This window comes from Gossypium hirsutum, chromosome A05, assembly GCF_007990345.1.
Source record: "Gossypium hirsutum isolate 1008001.06 chromosome A05, Gossypium_hirsutum_v2.1, whole genome shotgun sequence".
Taxonomy (NCBI): domain Eukaryota; kingdom Viridiplantae; phylum Streptophyta; class Magnoliopsida; order Malvales; family Malvaceae; genus Gossypium; species Gossypium hirsutum.
The window spans coordinates 110,893,192-110,912,589 of record NC_053428.1 but is presented as its reverse complement, the minus strand read 5'-3'; the positions used below and the strand labels follow the sequence as shown (position 1 = coordinate 110,912,589).

The 19,398-nt window shown below is 31.5% G+C and overlaps 2 protein-coding genes across 3 annotated transcripts; both read right to left on the bottom strand.

The window, feature by feature from the left end:
• Positions 1-4,613: 4,613 nt before the first annotated feature.
• On the bottom strand, positions 4,614-6,507 carry LOC107904242 (GDSL esterase/lipase At4g10955). The gene is made up of 2 exons (XM_016830552.2): positions 6,232-6,507; positions 4,614-5,734 (listed from the first exon to the last, which is right to left on the bottom strand). The coding sequence occupies exons 1-2, from the start codon at positions 6,291-6,293 to the stop codon at positions 4,759-4,761; spliced, it is 1,038 nt and encodes a 345-aa protein (XP_016686041.1). The 5' UTR covers positions 6,294-6,507; the 3' UTR covers positions 4,614-4,758.
• Positions 6,508-6,668: 161 nt separating this feature from the next.
• On the bottom strand, positions 6,669-9,731 carry LOC107904244 (GDSL esterase/lipase At4g10955). Of its 2 annotated transcripts, none has more exons than XM_016830554.2 (3): positions 9,451-9,731; positions 8,893-8,997; positions 6,669-7,987 (listed from the first exon to the last, which is right to left on the bottom strand). In XM_016830554.2, the coding sequence occupies exons 2-3, from the start codon at positions 8,979-8,981 to the stop codon at positions 6,985-6,987; spliced, it is 1,092 nt and encodes a 363-aa protein (XP_016686043.1). In that variant the 5' UTR covers positions 8,982-8,997; positions 9,451-9,731; the 3' UTR covers positions 6,669-6,984. The 2 variants fall into 2 exon arrangements, with proteins under 2 accessions (XP_016686043.1, XP_016686042.1); XM_016830553.2 differs by having other exon boundaries at positions 8,893-9,009; positions 9,451-9,623.
• Positions 9,732-19,398: the final 9,667 nt, after the last annotated feature.

Genomic DNA, 19,398 nt, shown 5'->3' with positions numbered 1-19,398 from the left:
ATTTAAAATTTATTATTAAAATAAAATTGAATATTAAATAATTTATTAAAATAATAATTTATTAATTATTATATGATTAGATATAGATAATTAAATATGTATATTTTTCAATAATATATGAAGAATATTATTTAAAATTTATTATTAAAATAAAATTAAATATTAAATAAAAAATTATTATAAATATAATAATATTAAATTTGACGTTAATTTTTATATAAAAATAAAATCAACATAAAGGAGCACTTTTTTAAAAATAATTTACATTCTTCGATAGAGTAAATCATTTTATAAGAAAATTAACTTATTTTTTATAAATTATTTGCTGTTGAACAAAATAAAAAAAATACAAGAAAATATAAAAAAAAAACATTTTCCAAAAATTATTCTCAATAAAAATAAATTTCACTTTTTCAATTCCTTTGTTTCGTACACAATGGTGGTGGTGGAACTTTCTACCTTCCTGCCAAAATTTTCTATTCTTAATTTTAATCAAAGACCATTTATTGTCTTGATTTATTATTTTCCATGAGTAACAAAATCTCAAATCTGATTTTAGGCCTATAATCGATTCAGGAGAGACTCACGTGAGACTTGAAATCGTACTCAAAAAATTTTCTACTTCAGTATTTGTTATTTTTCTGTAGGAGATAAGCTCAGTCATCTCTCAAAGTCATATTAGCATCAAGTTAAAAAGGGTTTATTGATTCGTTGTTGTATGGAACATAGTTTGAAAAACTCATATATATCTAATTGTCGTAATCGATCTACCGAAGAGCAAATTGATGTGACTAATTGAGTGAGTGGTTAAATTCGTCAGAGAAATTAACTATCAAGTTTAAACCACCAGCGAAGTTGAGGTTGTTGATTTAAGCAAGATCCTTCTAGTTTGCAAGGTTGTCGAGGAGCTAAATCTTGGAAATTGGTTTCAAGGTTGTTCGTTTGGTAAGGATTAACTGCTCGGCCATTCCCGTATTCCCGCAATTATTTTACATACAGATGAGTTAGTGTAGATGTAACGCCCCTTACCCGAGACCGTTGCCGGAGTCGAGCACAAGGCACTACTAAACTTATTTGAGCACTTAACCAAATTTAGATAATTTATATCATACTTTTCAGACAAGCTGTCCAACTGCGTCATAGTTGCTAAATAATTCATATCTCGAGTTATAAAACTCGAAATCCAAATCCGTAAATTTTTCCCGAATTTATACTCATATATCTACTTACCAATTTTTTTTTACAATTTTTGGTTGGCCCAATTAGTACAGTTTATTAGTTAAATCCTCCCCTGTTTCAGGGTTTGACTATTTTGACCCCTGTGCACTACGAACCAAATTTCTCTCTGTACAAAATTCAAATAACCATGCCGTTTGTTTCTCTTAAAAATAGACCCAATGAGGAATCCATACATATATAGTATGACTCATAATTATTTTTGTGAAATTTTTAATGATTTTCTAAAATCAGAACAGGGGAACTCGAAGTCATTCAGACTCTGTCTCACCACAATTTAAATATCTCATAACATAAAATCCAATTGCATGCACCGTTTCCTCTATATGAAACTAGACTCATTAGGCTCTAATCTCATTTTTTTTCCAGCCCTTAACTCAATTTCCACAATTTATGGTGAATTTTCAAAGTCAAACTACTGCTACTTACCAAAAACTGTTTTAGTACAAATATTGTTAACTAGTTCATAACATCTTTACTTCAATTCATTCAAACTCTATACATGCCATATAAATCTTTAAACATAAAACAAAAACTACCAGAATTGATCTGAATTGTGTGCCCTGTTGTGTTGATCCGATCTACCCACTTCACTTCAAGTCAATCTACATAAAAATATTAAACACACACAAGTAAGCTTATTGAAGCTTACTAAGCTCATAGGCATATAAACACAAATCATATCAAATATCGTACACAATCTTATATCTATTAGTTTAACTATTTCATCCTCCAAATCACAATTTCATTAATAACTCATTGGAATAATTTCCATATGGCTACTCACAATTTAACTCCCTTAGGCCCATTTCTCATTTACTTCATTGTCAATTTAAGGAACAATAAGGGAATTGAGTGCTTCATTATCACATTGCCATAGTAAACTATGGACTTTCACATTGTTACGCATCACACACCGAAGCCATAGCCTTGCCATGGTCTTACACGATTCACATATCATACCGAAGCCATATCCCAGACATGGTCTTATACGGAATCACATTATCACATTATACCAATGCCATAGCCCAGCTATGGTCTTATACGGAGTCACATTATCACATTGCACCGATGCCATAGCCCAGCTATGGTCTTAAACGGGCACACTTATCACATATTTTTCGTCAATTCATCTGGGTCATAGAATAGAAGCACTCAAATCCATTGTTCCTACTAATTTGTACTTTTAGTTACACATTATTCATTAGTTAATGCAAATTGATAGTATTCATCAACAATAAAATACTTTAACAATCATAAGATTTTCATATCAAAACATTGAACTTTGCCATATGAACTTACCTGGACTAATTTGCAAAAGTTGTAGAAATTCAGGGACTATTCTTGAATTTTCTCCTTTCCACGATTCAGTTCGTTTTCTTGATCTATAATTATAAAATCATTCCTTCATTAGCATCCATTTCAATTCTATTTCACTTCACAATTTATGCTGTTCAAATTTCGAAATTGCACTTTTACCCCAAAATTTACAGTTTTCACAATTTAGTCCCTGCTCAATTCACCCATCAATTGAATTAATTTTTCTCAATTAACACTTTATTTTATCATTATAAACTATTTCAAAACCTTTTATATTCTTAATTTCAACAAAAACCTTCAATTCACAACTTTTTCACAATTAGGTCCTAAATATCATTTCCTATCAAAATCACTTAATAAAACCACCTTAATATGAAATTAGAACTTAAATTTCATAATAATTCATCATAAAATTCCCTTATCCATCCAGGGTAACTTCCAATTTCACCCATAAAATCAAAAACTAATGAATTCTACAAGTGGACCTAATTGTAAAAGTCATAAAAACATAAAAATTATCAAGAAAAGTAAGAATTAAACTCACATGATGTAAAAATATGAAAAACCAGCTTTCTCCAGACCTTCTATGGCGTTTTAGCTGAGAAAATATGAAGAAATGTCTAGATTTTTCAATTACATCATTATTTAACTATTAACTTTTATGCTATTTCCAATTTTGCCCCTTGTTCACATTGTTTTCTTGCTTATTTCATACCCAAACCGTCCAGCCATTAACCTTTGGGTCTAATTGCTCTTTAAATCCATCTTTTTAAATACTTAAGCTATTTACTCACAATTTAACAAATTTTGTGCTATTTTCAATTTAGTCCTTTTTAATTAATTAGCCATCCAAACGTTAAAATTTTCTAACGAAACTTTAATACTAACTCAATGACACTCCATAAATATTTATAAAAATATTTATAGCTCAATTTTCAACTTTGAGGTCTCGATACCTCATTTTTGACCCGTTTGACCTAATAAATTCTTTTAATTCACTAATTTCACCATTTCACAAATTCTTCTAAATTCTTACTTGACTCATAAATATTAAATTACTATCTTGTTCAATCTTATTTTTCGAATTTAGTGATCTCAAATCACCATTTTCGACACCACTGAAAATTAGGCCGTTACAGTAGAGGTGTTCATGGGCCGGGCCGGGCCGAGTTCAGGTCGGGCTCAACTAAAAAATCATACCCATTTATTGGGCTCGGGCCGGGTCAAACCCAAAAAACGGGCCTAAAATTTTGCCCAAGCCCGACCCGGCCCTCCCGTATTAATTTTTTATATTATTTTTAAATATATATAAATACATCAAAAATACTAAAAATATCAAAATAAATATTTCCCAACAAATTAAAAATAAATTTTGAAAAATATGTAGACTTAAATAACACTAATATAAATGCAACTTAAGAAGCAAATGCTTCTAAAATAATAAAAAAATTAACAAATGCCTTTAAAATAATAAGAAAATTAACAATAAAATAAATTTTATACAATATCTAAACAATAACAATAAAATAATAGTAACATAATAGTAAAATGGAAGCAAAATATGGAGAAAACAACAAGAAAATAACATTAAAAAAATACAGATTTTTTTGTCCTTTAGTGAATTCGAGCCGGGCCGGGCTGAGCCTGGGCTAAAAATACCTTACTCGAGGCCCGGCCTATTTTTTAAACGGACCTTATTTTTTTGTCCAAGCCTATTTTTCGGGCATATATTTTTGCCCAAACCCTCCCACATTTCGAGCAGGCCTTCAAGCTGGGTCGGGTAGCCCGGCCCATGCACACCTCTAGGTTAGTGGTATGAGGTTGTTCCTGCAATTAATTTATATACAGATGGACTGGTGATAAGAATATAGAGATGGGAAAAAATATTTACATTTCGTTGAATTTACTTACAATAAGTTTGTATAATTTACCACAAGATATTCTCCATTCCAAATGATTTTGGATTTAACTCTTTTACCTTTGAATGAAGTAACAAATTTAAATGAAAATAAGAAAACAGAGTTAGTCAAATGGATTCATGAGAAAACTGAATCAAATGGCGCAAACAAGTAATGTTCAAACTTTGTTCTTGGGTTTGGGTACATATACGTTGTTTAACATCTAAGTTTTTCCTTTGGAAATCAAATAAAGAAAAAAAAAAGATTATTTGATTGATTGATCATCCACCAAATTCAGTTTCTGTCACTTGAACTGGTGTAGCTCAACCTTAGCATTAAAATTAGGGTCCCACCACTGTTGAATCCCATGAGCTGTCCTAAAATCTGAACATGGCCGTAGATTAATAGTGAGGTAAGCCGAAGGAAGCAAATGCAAGGGTTCACAGCTCATGTTGGATACAAGGCTTGACAATAGACAAACAATTGAATTCTTTGTTGAGATCCTTTCAATTTTCCCAGCTCCAATCTCTTCCATCTTCTTCCCATGTTCAAAATACCCTTTGTACTCTGAGCAAAGAACATCATTCGGATTCACAAACAGGTGAGGAGTCCATGAACATAATGCAGCAAAAGGATCTTGTTTCCCAGGCTTTGGATTTCGACCCTTAATGGCCACTGTGAGTGCTGCTTTAACCACACTGCTGGTGAAACGAATCCCAGTTTTTAATACTGGATACTTAACTATTTCCACTGGGGTTGATAAGAATGGGGGATTGAAGAGGTAAGTTTCAATGAGATAACCCTTCATAGTCAGCTCCTTCCCTGCAATCAATGCCATGGCTGATCCAAGTGAATGCCCTGTTAACCAAATGTTGGGTCCAACTCGTTCAACTGTATCGTTCACAAACTTCATGGCCAGCTTAAACCGGGAGCTGCCATGGAGTCTGTTGCATGCACAAAGAAGATCCAGTTTGAGATCACGAGAACTGGAGGGTGGAGTATTCAAAGTACCACGAAAGGCAATAACATAGTTGGGGGCGTTTTGGAGTTGAGAATGGTGAGCAGAGGAGGTGTTGATGTCGAATTCATAAATGGCACCAAATATGGATCCATCAACATCATCAATAAGACGATGGTTTAGTCGAAAATGAAAAGATTCCCACCATGGAGGAGCACAACAAACTTGGTGTCCTTCCCTGTTCTTCTGCCGATCACGTTCTAGCACATAAACTCCTTGAACCAAACTCGCAGCGATCGATCTTCGATGATGTTCATTTAACCTCCAAAATTAAAACCAAATATGTATATACCGATTAACACTCAAGAAATCCGGCAAATATTTTCAAGAAATACTTACATATTTAGGATCCAATAGAATTGACCAGAATTGGTAGAAGAAAGTTAGATTTTATTTTATCCCATTAACTCAAAAAATGAATAAATTAATCCCTGCACATAAAATTAAAGAGCAAATTTGTTTTTTTGGTTAAAAATTCCATTAATTTGTACTATTAAAAACTGACATGATTGACAGAATAACCAAATAATGACAAATTTACATCATTGTAACTTACACGAACAAATTTTTAACAGTAAAAATGGATAAAATTTTTAACAAAATGATCAATTTACTCTTCATCTAATGTAAAGGGACTAATTTGTCCCTTATTTTAATAGAAGAGGTAAAATACAATCTAACTCCTAATACAATGACCTCCATCATACTCCTACCACTAGAATTCCTCAAAAATGAAATGATAGCTGCCAAAACACTTACCAGTCAATGGCTTTGAGTTGTGAAGGTCCCGAAAGACTAAAATTTGCACGACCAGAGGCCATTACCTATTTAGTAACTAGACAATTCACTGGCAAGAGAGATTGTAATAATTCACTAAGCTTGAAAGTGTAAAATTTTATCTAATAAAATTTTACCAGTCATTAATGAGTAAAGAAGAAAACCTATAGGCCAATAAATCAAGAGCTTTCAAGCTCAATAGTAAATGCAATATCCTGCAAGTTTTTGAAGCATTTTTGGAACATGAGCTGCAATCATGATGGCGTGAAATTGACGAGCACATCTCCTATATATTATAATATTTACAACAACAAAAGTAAAACAAGATAATTTTAGAATATGGGATCGAATCTTTGTCCAAGAAAAAGAGCAACTATTTAGTGATAAACATCTGCAATCCATTTCATTGAAAGGTATAATACAATTCCAATATATTATTCTTTCTTTCAGATTCATTGATAGATAAAAATGTATTGAATGGAATAAATACAATGTGAAGGCCGAAGCAATAGACCAACATGACCAACCATGGTTTTCAAGTCTATCAAAGCTCCTATGCCTTACAAAAACATAACCCCTAGAAGTTGCACTGCTTCAAGCCCTACCACATTTGTTTGCTCTATGAAGACAAATCGGTTTTATGTCTTCATGGTAAACGGGAAATAGGAAGTCAATTACAATCTCCCTGAGGTCTTACACCAATGTAAGTAAGTGATGTAACTTTTCCTTATGCAATTATCTTAGAAGATACTTCTCATCCGTTACAAAAGGCCTGTACTCGTGTAGTTCCGACAGACCAATAAAACCATTATCCCACCATTGGTGAATTCCGTGAGCATGTTTGAAATCCGGAGAGTGACGCAAATTAATGGTAAGATAGGCAGAAGGAATCAGGTGCAGTGGTTCTGACTCGCTTCTTTGTAGACCTGAGCCTGCAAGTAAGCTCCCTACCTGTGTCGCGACCCTCTCGATTTTCCCGGCCCCAATCTCCTCCATTTTCTTCCTATGTTCAAAATATCCAATATAACCTGAACATATAAGGTCTGAAGGATTCACAAACAGGTATGGTCTCCAAGAAGAGAGTGAAGTAAATGGATCATTTTGCTCGTGTCTAAGATTACGACCCTTTACAGCAAAAGCGAGGCCAGCTTTGACTACGCTGCTTGTAAAACGAATCCCATGCTTCAGCCTTTCACTCTTGATTCCCTCTACAGGAGCAGACAAGAATGGGGGATTGAAGAGGTAAGCTTCAACATTATAACCCATCTTAGTCATATTTTTACCTATAAGCAGTGAAATAGCGGATCCTAGTGAATGACCGGCTAGCCAAATACTTGAATTTCTGTAAACAGAAAAGAGGCTCTCCGCGGCCTGCATTGCTTGTTCAAAACGAGAGCTTTCATGAAGTCTATTGCGGACACAGAGGAAGTCCAACTTGAGATCACGAGACCTGGTGTTTGACGTATTTATAGTACCCCGAAATGCAATAACATAATGTGGAGAACTTTGAGATGAATGGTTGTAGGTGAAATTACAAGGCTTGGATTGAAAAATGGCACCAAAAATGGAGTTATCAACATCATCTACAAGAATATGGAACAATTGGAAATTGAAGAACTCCCACCAAGCTGGTGCATGAGCCAGAGGGTCTTTGCGGTTCTCTTGGCGATCACGTTCTAGGATGTACACTCCCTGAACCAAGCTTGCAGCAACTGATCTTCGGTCATGAAAGTTATCCCTACCAAAGAACCACAGAAAAAGCATAAACTGCAATTAAAGCATGTTCATTACTGTAGCTTTGGCTGCTGAATTCACTGAATTTGGCCCTAAGAGTTCTGTGCACCAACAAATCCCCTGAATTTTGATCTTTGCTTAAAGAAAGAAGAGTTATCTGTTGTTCATACTTGTTCCATGATAATTTTCTCAGCATGAATTTAGGGTCATAGAGACAACGAGTTTTAGTGGTAAAAGCATTATGGAGGCCCCTGTACTACGAGTCAGATAACATTTTGCGCTCTCTATTAAAAAATGAGCAAATTGGTCCTTGTACAATAGTTCAAAGAGCAAATAGGTCATTTCTGTTAAAAATTTCATTCATTTATACTATTAAAAACTGGCATAGTTGATGGAATAATCAGACAGTGATATGAGACTTGCCACGTGTACCTCATGCCAACGTATAGGAACCAATTTTTTAACATTAGAAATGGATAAAATTTTAACAGAGGAACCAATTTGCTCTTTGATCTAAAGTATAGAGACTAATTTATTCATTTTTTTAGTAGAGGGGATAAAATGTAATCCGACTCTTAATACAAGAGCCTCCATGATACTTTTACAAAGTTTTAGCTGAGGATTAACTACTATCAAATGTTAGGTACTAGATTAATTGTATGTCCACTTCATTCTTAGCATCAATGGTTAGTCGGTTTTCCACAATTTGAAAATGCTCATTCATTGAATTCTTTTGAATTAAAATGCTATTTGAGACCCCCCTCTTTTTTTTTTCTTTTTCATGTAAGTCTCCTTGGCAAACTCCATTAATACCCTACCATATATCTTGCAATGTTGTCCAGAGAAAAAAAAAATTTAATGTAAACATTGGAGATTCTCAATGAAATAAATGAAAGAAAAGGTGTTTACCAGTCGACTGAAGTGAGGTGTGAAGGACCTGAAAGGCAGAATATTTGTCTGGAAGAGGCCGGTTTCTCTTTCTTTCTTTGTTTCTCCATATATCCTCTACAAAGGCTGTGTGAAATGCTAAGATGTAGTACCAAAGTTTCCCATTATTCATCAAAAAGGGTGACGCTTTATACATGAATTTCATACTTTTCATGAAAAAAGTCAAGAAAATGTGCCACAAGTCTCTGTACTTATCATGAACTAAATTCCTTGAAATAAAAGTAGAGGAATTAAGTTCCTTTTCTAAAATTTGTTTTCATGCTTTTCTCTCCAAATTTAAGAAGAAAACGAAAACTTTTGAAAAGTCATTCCCTTTTCATGGGTTTCTTTCTCGTTTCTTTTTCTGGGAAAATTCAAAACAAAACCCAAAAAAAAGAAATAAAATAATAAAACACACACAATTAAAAACCATTGAACAACCAACATTGACGATTCTTAGATCATGTAAAATTCAACAAAAACATGGAAGAAATACAACAACAAAAAAATATTGAAGAAATTAAAAAGGAAATAGTTTACCTCAACGCAGATTAACGAAGATGTAAAACAAATTCACAAATTTCACGTACTTTCCCTCCTCTCCTCTTTTATTCCCTTCAAAGGAACAAAAGAGAGAGAGAGAGTTTAGGAAAGAACGGCCTTCGACAGTGTGGCATTAACAGACAATTCATAAAGACAATTTCACAAAGTTTTCTCCTTTTTGTTTTTTGTTTTAAATTATTTAAATTATTATTACTATAAAATAAATGAACCATGTTTTACTATATTTAATTTAATATTAATATTACCTAATTTTATTTATAATACCTTACTTATTTTGGGTATAAATATTTTGTTGATCTGATGGTTATTATTGTAAATGCATCTTAACCGCCTGTCAACCATTCATGGCAAGCAAAATGTATATTTCTGCTCTTAGTCACTTTAATTTTTGTATGTTTAAACTTTAGTCCCTCTACTTTAATTCTTGAATTTTAATCTCTCTATTCTTTTAATTTGACAATTGAAGTCCAATTAACAACACCAAAGAAATTTCCTTCAATTAAAAAAAGTAGTTTTTCATTTTAAAAATAAGGTAAACTACCCCTTACTCGCCCAATTTTTAGACAATTTTATTTTGATCACCTTAAAATTTTTTTTTGCAATTTCGTCATCCAACTTTTCATTTTAGTCATCCATAAATATGATTATAAACAGGAACTACGATATTGACCTGATGCCCAACACCATAAGAACCCTTTCCAAGAACCTTGATCTTTACTATTTTAACCTCCATTCTTTTTTCTTAACTTTAAAATTTGTTTTCTTGGATACATGTTACGGTATAGAACATTAAAAGCTTTATAGCTTTAGCTTTTATATATACCAGAATAGATAAAATTTTCCTAATTCCATTTGGAAAAGGATGAGCTTATAATTTTTTTCATATTCGTTTAGTGTATATACGAATAATTTACTTTTTGTAATTTTCTTAAATGAAAATATTGATCAGATAAGATAACCATTAGAGTTAGACTTAGAGATAAAGTTAAAGTTAAAGTTTTGTAATTTCATTTGGAATAGGATATTGTTACTTGTTGATGAAGTAATTGAAGGTAAAAGAGGAATTGCGACTCAATAATCAAAATTGTTTATGTCATTTTTTTCTAAGGATACAAACACCGTATGTTCTTCCGCCATTGCCACCCTGTTCTCCCACTTCTCTTCTCATATTAACTAGTGTGAAAGAAAACTCTCGATGAATCCACCAAATCAAACCCCAGATGATTTCTCTTGTAACATCCTTCTCTCGACTCAATCGTCGGGTCTGAGCTACCAGATACGACAACTATTATCGAAGCAACTACCATAAAATAATCAACAAATAAATCATTCAAATATCCAATCATAACAAAAATACATTCACATCATGATACACAATTTTTTTCGAGATTATATGAGCTTACTAAAGCTCATTTGCTAACCCGAGCTTGAAAAATGACCAGATTATAATATTTTCAAAGTTTTCATATCAAGTATCGATACCCCATCTAGGTGTCGATACCAATCTAAGCTTTGATGTTTCAGAAAATTTGATTTAAAACCAAAGGTATCGATACTAGACTTAAAGTACTGATACTTCTTTCAAGGTATTAATGCCTTAACTCTGTATCGATACCATTTTAAGATTCTATGTTTGAAAATTTTGAAGAAAATCACTAAGTATCGATACCTTTACTTAAGACATCGATACATTTGAGCCAAAATGATCAAAAATAATATTTTGGTACCTTTTTTATGCCAAACCAACTCTATTACTCAAATGGTGCTTAAAGCACACACAAACCTGCACAAAGCCAACCAAAACACATACCAAAACATCCATTTTACCATTTTCAAAATCAACCAAATTATTATACATCAATTAGATACTTAAACATAGCATTTTAACCTATGAATTCACAAACCTTTCAAACATTTACAACCATTCAATTCCATCATTTAACCAAATCATTTCACTTCCAAATTTGTCATTCAAATGCTTCATCTAAAGCTTAACCTAATACCAAGCACACACACATATAACATGAACTTCATCTTTCTAAAAAACAACCATTAACCAAGTTTCAAACCAACTATCATTTCCAAGTAAAATCATATATAACACCTATGTACATGCCACATAACCGAACTTTAGAACATTTAAAAGATGACCAAATAACAATGGGATAGTGTGAGCTTCTCGATGATCTCCTTGACACGTTCCGCAAGTTAGCAATCTACAAAGAAAGAGAAAACAACGAGGTAAGTATATCGAATGCTTAGTAAGTTTATAGGCATTAAATCATAAATTACCTCAATAACAATTTAATATGATAAGCTACTAGCTTGACAAGTTTGCCTAAACATGGCAACCACAATTCAACAAGGTCAGTTCAATATATATTGTATCGTATATTGATTCAAACATACAATATTCCAATCCGCATATAATCAACAGTTCAATGCCATTCACGTAAGCAATCAACAGTTAATCAATTTAATATCAAATTCAAACCATTTCATTTATTTATTAATAATACATCCAATTTTCAATTTAATGAAAATCACTATTTCATTTCATTGTTCAAATTTCAAATCGAATTTATAGATTCGTCACATTTCCATATCGACCCTCTGGGCTCGTATATCTAGTTTGCATGATCTTTTCCATGCTATCGATATTCATATATCATAAATCAGCTTTGTAATACCAAGTCACATTACCAACCAAATTATATATCATTTATCAAATATCACATTTCATACCCCTTATTTACCTGACTTGGACAAGAATAGATACACAGATTCAATCAACGCGCTAATTTGACATCCAGTGCCTCATCGAACAATGCCAAAGTAACTAGTTTGCACTTCACACTCATTGGTATAACCGAAGTAAAAGTTGTGCCCATCACTTATCGATACATAGTCTAAGTAACCCATACTCTATCTATCCTATGACATGCCAACTATATCTGACTCTAACCGAACAATTAATAGAGTAATTAATAATCCAATTTCATTATAGGTTCAACTCTCATTTTATTGATTTCAATATAACCCATTCATTAATCAAATCACCATTTCATACATATATTGTATAATTTATCTCAATTTTATTTAGTTTTGTCCTATTTCTCGATAATCATTCACAAACATAATAATACGATTCGATCAATCATAATCAACTACCAATTCATTAAATAACTCAATTTATCAGTTAATTTATCATTTCTTTACGATTTAGTCCATATCTTACTTTTTGTATCAAATTGCAAACAATTTAAATTACTATTAAACATACTCAAACTCATAATTCAAGTATATAATAATTTAAATACAATCATACCATATGAAATTACCTAATCAAAACAACAAACAACCAAATCTTCAAGGACTAATCAGTAATTTCTCATTTTTCTTGATTATCTTTGGTTTGGTTCAATTCTCATTCTATAAAATAATTCAGTTCAATTTATTAATTTCAATCCTACCTTATTTCATCCTATTATAAGCATATATTAGCTCAATTTCATTATTCGAATGCCCTTAAAGTTTTGCATTTTATTCAACTTAGTTTTTAAAACTGAAATTGCTATAACTTTCAAATTTGAGCTTTGATTTTGAAATTGATATCAATTACATCCTTCTAAGACCCTCGACTATCCATAATTATAGAGATTTAATACCAATTTGGAATTACATTTTAGTCCCTATGTTCAAAACTAATAATTTTCACTTTACAAATTAGTTATTTTTCATATCTAAGTTAAACAAATTACCATTTAACACCAATTTCATAAAAAAACTTATCAATGGTAACTTTTATAAACTTCAATGGTTTTGCAAATTGGTACACGGATTAGCTAAATCAAACTCTTGAAACCTAAAAAACATAAGAATGATAAGAAATGAACTTGAAAATGCTTACCAATTGAGGGACCAAAGTTTAAAATGTCAAAAACCTATTTATCATTTCTTGCTTCGGTGAAGATGACAACTGGAAGAAGAAATGTTCTATTTTTCATTTTATATTAATATTAATCATTAATTAATCAATAATTAGCTTAATTAACTATAATTAACAAATTTTAGTGGAGTACACCAAACATTCACCACCGTTTAGATGTAGTCAATTGGACCAATTGTTCAATTGGTCATTTAAATAATTAAAATCCATAACGAGAAACTTTTACCATTTTTACAATTAGTTATTATACCTTAATTAACTATCAATTTGATAAAATTAAGGGACCAAACTTTAATTAAACTCTATACTAACATTGTAAATATTAAATAATAATATTTAAAGACTCAAACATTGGAAATGGGGTTCCAAAATCGTATTTTTTGACACCACTGACTTTTAGGTTGTTACAACTCTCTCCCCTTAAGAAATTTTGTCCCCAAAATTTTTATTTGAGTAAAGGTTAGGGTACTATAACATTATCGTTTCTTTCTATTCTCACATAGCCTCTTCTGTGTCATGACAGTGCCATGTGATGCTGATTTGTCTTGCAGTTCTTTAGCTTTTTAAATCAAAATTCTAACTGGTTCTTTACTATACGTCAAATCAGGCTGTAATTCTATTTCATCATAAGATAACACATGAGAAGGATCAGAACCATAATGAAATAACATCGATAGGTAGAAAACGTTATGAATCTTTTCAAGTTCCGAAGGCAGATCTAGTCGATAAGTTACCAGACCAATCCTTTCTAGAATCTCGCATGACCCCATAAATCTCGAATTGAGTCTCCCTTTTTTACCGACACGTAGAACTTTTTTCCAAGGTGAAACTTTCAAAAACACTTTAGCATCTATCTGAAACTCAATATCTTTTATTTTCAAGTCAACATATGATTTCTATCGATCTAGTGTAGCTTTAAAAAAAACTCGTATAATCCAAACATTTTCTTCAGCTTCGCGAATCAGGTCTATTCCTGCCAGCTTTCTATCGCTCAACTCTAACCAACATAGAGGAGTTTTACATTTACGTTCGTATAAAACCTCGTACGGTGCCATTTTGATACTCTACTAGTAGCTTTATTATATGTAAACTCAGCTAATGGTAGAAATTTTTCCCAACTATCTTCAAATTTAGTAATACAACATCACAACTTATCTTTGAATATCTGGATCACCCATTTTGATTGTTTGCTAGTCTATTGATGGAATGCTATACTAAAATTTAATTTCGTGCCCAGGGCTTTATATAGTTTACCCCAAAATCTAAAGGTAAATATCATATCTCAATCTAAAATCATAGATAGTGACATATTGTATAATCTGACAATCTAAAAAATGTACTGTTAAGCTAACTTTTCAAGTGAGTAATTTGTCTTGACAAGAATGAAATGCGCTTATTTAGTCAATCTGTCAACTATTAACCAAATCACATTCTTCTTTTTCAGTGACAAGGACAAACTCGATACGAAATTCATAGTGTCTCATTTACATTTCTATCCCGAAATTATTATAGGTTGTATAAACTTGACAAAATCTGATGTTTGACTTTAACTTTATGACATATCAAACACTTTGCTATGTATTCTAAAATTTCTCTTTTCATTCCCAACCAATAGTACAATTGTTTCAAGTTATTATACATTTTGTTACTACTCGGATGGATTGAAAAGCACTACTATAAGCCTCATGTAAAATGTCTCATTTCAACTCTGAATCTTTTGGCACATACAGATGGTTTCAAAAAACATAGGTTCCTGATATTATCAATATTGAATCAAAAGTCTGATCGCTTTCAACAAGTCTGATCGTGAATCTATAAAATAAAGCGTTTATGAGAAAATATATTTAATTTATAATTGTTTTCTTCTTCATATTTTTAGGGTTTAGTTTCAAAATATTTTGGTTTTTAGTTGAGTTAGATGGAAGTTGGTTAGTTTTTCATGTAGCTTTATTTTAATTGTTGTTTAGTACTCAAACCTTCTTTTTATTTTCATCTTAATCCATAACAATTAATATAACTCACCTCTATTTCTTTTCTTAGTTAAAAATATGATCTTGAATAGTATTTGTGACTTCCATTGTTACCAACATTCACTCCTCCAAGCAACCATAAAGAAATCACTATGTTTTCTTAAACCCTACTTTTGTGTTTAATCTAATGTATGCTTTGATTGTTTATTAGGTTGTTTGTATGGAAATGATGTTAGGTAACTAAGTTTATGGTGGTTGGTTGATGTAAAAGTTGTTTAATTAGTTTTTTGTACAAAGGCTAAATTGTAAAAACTAGACTAAATTAAATAAATTTCAAAATGTAGAATTGGCACCTTTAAGGGAACATATAGATAGGCGAGATAGAAAGGAGAGCCTATTGAGCATAAATTCATTTAGGTCGAGTTAGTGTGGTGAAGTCAGGAGATAAGCCAGACTAAATTGTCTGGAGAACAGGGCTAGAGTTAGTTTGGAGATCCTCAAACAAGAGAATCCAGCTCGCCAGGAAAATGAGGCCAGTCATGTTAGAAAAAATCTGATTTGAAAATGGTTTTCTTGCAAAGTGAAAAATAAAAAATTTAAAAATCGACCTAGTTTGTGATATTTATAGCAATAAACCTTAGATTGAAATCATACCTATATTTTTGAATAAGTGGATCCTTCATGTTTTTTGACTTTCAACCAAACGACCTTTTTCGCAATTCTCGTACCATGAATTGCTTTAAGAGTGGGCTTAAGCCAATTGAATTAAAACACAAAACTAGAAAAAGTTTTCTTTTCCTTTTTAGATGAAAACAAAAACTCTCTCTTTTTTAATAGAAACAAGTAGAATTGTTATTCTTGAAAATTTATTTAATAGTTGAGAACAAATTCTCTTTATTTTTCGGCAAAGTAGCAATCTCTCAAAATTGTGTTAATAGCTCTATTGGGGTTATCTATTTATAGAAAGAGAATATGAAACCCTTGTTGAATTGTAGAAGTTTATTTCAACTAGAAAAACAACTTCCTACTAGGAGTAGGATAGGGTGGGCGACATCCCCTAGTATTCCTACTATGGTTATTGCCCCTTAATATTCCATGAGGTGATTTTGTGCCTCTCTCAGATCGGCTCCAATTGGTTGGATACGGTGTATAGTGGATGGATAGGTAGGAAAACTACGTTGAAATTCATGTACATGTGCATAAATTCTGAGATATGATTTACTCTGATAATAGGGTGATTGGTGATAATGTTGTATTTGATATTTATGTGTTCATGAATGATTTTATGGTCTTTGGTATACTGTTTGCTATTGATTAAGACTAACTCTTAGTTTTATAGCTCATTCTATTAGTTTAACATTTTTCAGGTATTCTGCAAGGTTAGGACTCTGACGTGGCATTCGAATATATCAACTTGGATTTTCAGTACTTAAATTTTATAAGTTAATTTATTTGGGTTTGTAATAATTTCTTTATATGAACTGTGACATGGAATTGGTATTTTGGGTTTAATTGGTATTTTGCATGCATTAACGTCAAAACTAGGCAAGTTAAATACTCGATTGAATTAATAATTGGTTTTTGAAAATTAGGAGTAATGGTTTCTATTAATAAGATTATTGACTAGATTTTTCCACTACAAAATTGGTTTTTAAAACTCTGAATAACAAATTAATAATCAACTATGCTTGTAAAATTAAAAAACAAATTTTTAATTGAACTTTAATTAATCTTGGAAAAATTAACATTTTTAAAAAAATAATAATAACAAAGAAAGCCCACTCCGATTTTCCATAAAATAAGCACTTACTTTAAAATTAAGTTTCTGAAAACCTAATCAATTTTACAAAGCCATTTCAGTGGTTGCTGTGACTTTCAAAATTCGGCCATAACTTCTGGACTAGGTTGGGGAGGTTATAGGTTTAAGCAAAATATTCTGCTATCACCCTAGGACATCGAAGAACAATATAAGGTCGACTTGTGGGAGAGAACTAACGAATATTGAATGAAATTCCATACCAAATATATCTACATTTGGGAATGTAGTATCCTTAACCTTCTTGTTACTATAACCAGTGATAAAGTTACAGCCAAGAAGGCTTTAAGAGGGACAAGTGACTGTGACTGTTAATAAAAGGTGAATGCGAATTAGGGCAGCAACAATTGTTGTGATTAAAAAACTCATTAATAACTACAACAGCTGCGGTCTCGAGTCGCGTTTCAGCTTTTCTCCACTGTCACAGTCACTCATCCGTTTAAAAGTCTTCTTACACCCAACTCTGTCACAGCTTATGATAATAAGACTAAGAATACTGCCTTTGGTGGAGACCAACAAAAAGAATAAACTAATTATACTGAAAAGCCCCTTTGCTTGTCCCTATGATTATGGTCTCAAACTTATGTATGGATTTATAAAGCACCCTATTCCGATGTTGTGAAACTTAAACTCATGACCGCATAACCATTGTCAACTAAGAGCCCTAGTTATACTTTAACCCATAACCGTATAATCACTATAAATTGAGAGCTTGAGTTGCAATGCAATGAGCTTCTAAGGTGATGGTTCCATTCCAACACAGAAGGATATAGAGTTTTTCAAAAAAATTGCTCGATCAAATTAAAGAAAAGTTTATATAGATTAAAACAATCTGGACGTATATTACAATCGTCTTAGTGAATACTTGTTAAAAGAAGGTTACAAAAAAAATCCAATTTGTCTATGTCTTTATAAAAAGGTTTGGATCATATTTTGTGATAATTGTTATTTATGTTGATGATCTATATATTATTGGAACTCCTGAATAGCTCCAAAATACAATAAATTGTTTAAAGAAAGAATTTGAGATGAAAAATCTTGAAAAAAACAAAATTTTGTCTTGATTTACAGATCGAGCATTTAAAATATGGAATTCATGTTCATTAATCAACTTATACAGAAAATATATTAAAGAAATTTTACATAGATAAAGCACACCCATTGAGTATTCTGATGGTTGTACGATCGTTAGATGTGAGTAAAGATAAATTTCGTCCTTACAAGAATGATGAAGAGTTTCTTGGTCCTGAAGTACCATATCTAAGTGTCATGGGGGCATTAATGTATCTTGTAAACAACACAAGACCTGATATAGTTTTCGCTGTAAACTTGTTAGTAAGATTTAGTTCTTTTCCAACACATAGATATTAGAATAGAATTAAACATGTATTTGGATATCTTAGAGGGACCATTGATAGGTGGTTATTTTATTCAAATGATTTAAAATCCTTGTTAGTTGGCTATGTTGATGTTGGATACTCATTAGATCCACATAAAGGTCGATTTCAAACATGATATTTATTTACATGTGGGGGTATTGCCATTTTATGATATTTAACAAAGTAAACATTAGCCGCCGCTTTTTCAAATCATGCAGAAATAATTGTAATGCATGAGACAAGTCGAGAGTGTGTTTGACTAAGCTTATTGACCCAATATATCTAAAAGATATGTAATTTGCCTTTAAAGGAAAATATACCAACTATATTATACAAAGATAATGCAGCATGCATAACTCAATTGAATAGTGGTTATATCAAAGGTGACAGAACGAACATATTTCACCAAAATTATTTTTCACTCATGATATTGAGAAAATATGTGATATAATATTCAAGAAATTCATTCTAGTAATAATTTAGCAGATATTGCTAACTTCAACATTTGAAAAACTACTACACAATATTAAAATGTGTCAATTCAAATTCAAAGATGTGATGTAATGTTATTATTGGGGGAGTCTATAACAAGGTGTACTCTTTTCCTTTTAACCATTTTTATGATTTTTCCTAATTTGAAGAGCATGGTAATATGGGATAAATAAAATATATTTTCTATTAGTCGCCATATTTTTCTTATTCTTTATTATCTCTATTTATTTTATATCACTCATTTTTTAATCAAATACTCGACCCGACCCTTTTGGATTTTTTATATATTTTTTATCCATTTTAAAATATAAAAAGAAA

Coding starts and splice junctions, on each gene's coding strand:
- LOC107904242 (XM_016830552.2), bottom strand. CDS start 6,293: ATGGCCTCTGGTCGTGCAAATTTTAGTCTTTCGGGACCTTCACAACTC. Junction 5,735..6,231: donor CAACTCAAAGCCATTGACTG/GTAAGTGTTTTG, acceptor TTAATTTTGGAG/GTTAAATGAACATCATCGAA.
- LOC107904244 (XM_016830554.2), bottom strand. CDS start 8,981: ATGGAGAAACAAAGAAAGAAAGAGAAACCGGCCTCTTCCAGACAAATA. Junction 7,988..8,892: donor CACCTCACTTCAGTCGACTG/GTAAACACCTTT, acceptor GTTCTTTGGTAG/GGATAACTTTCATGACCGAA.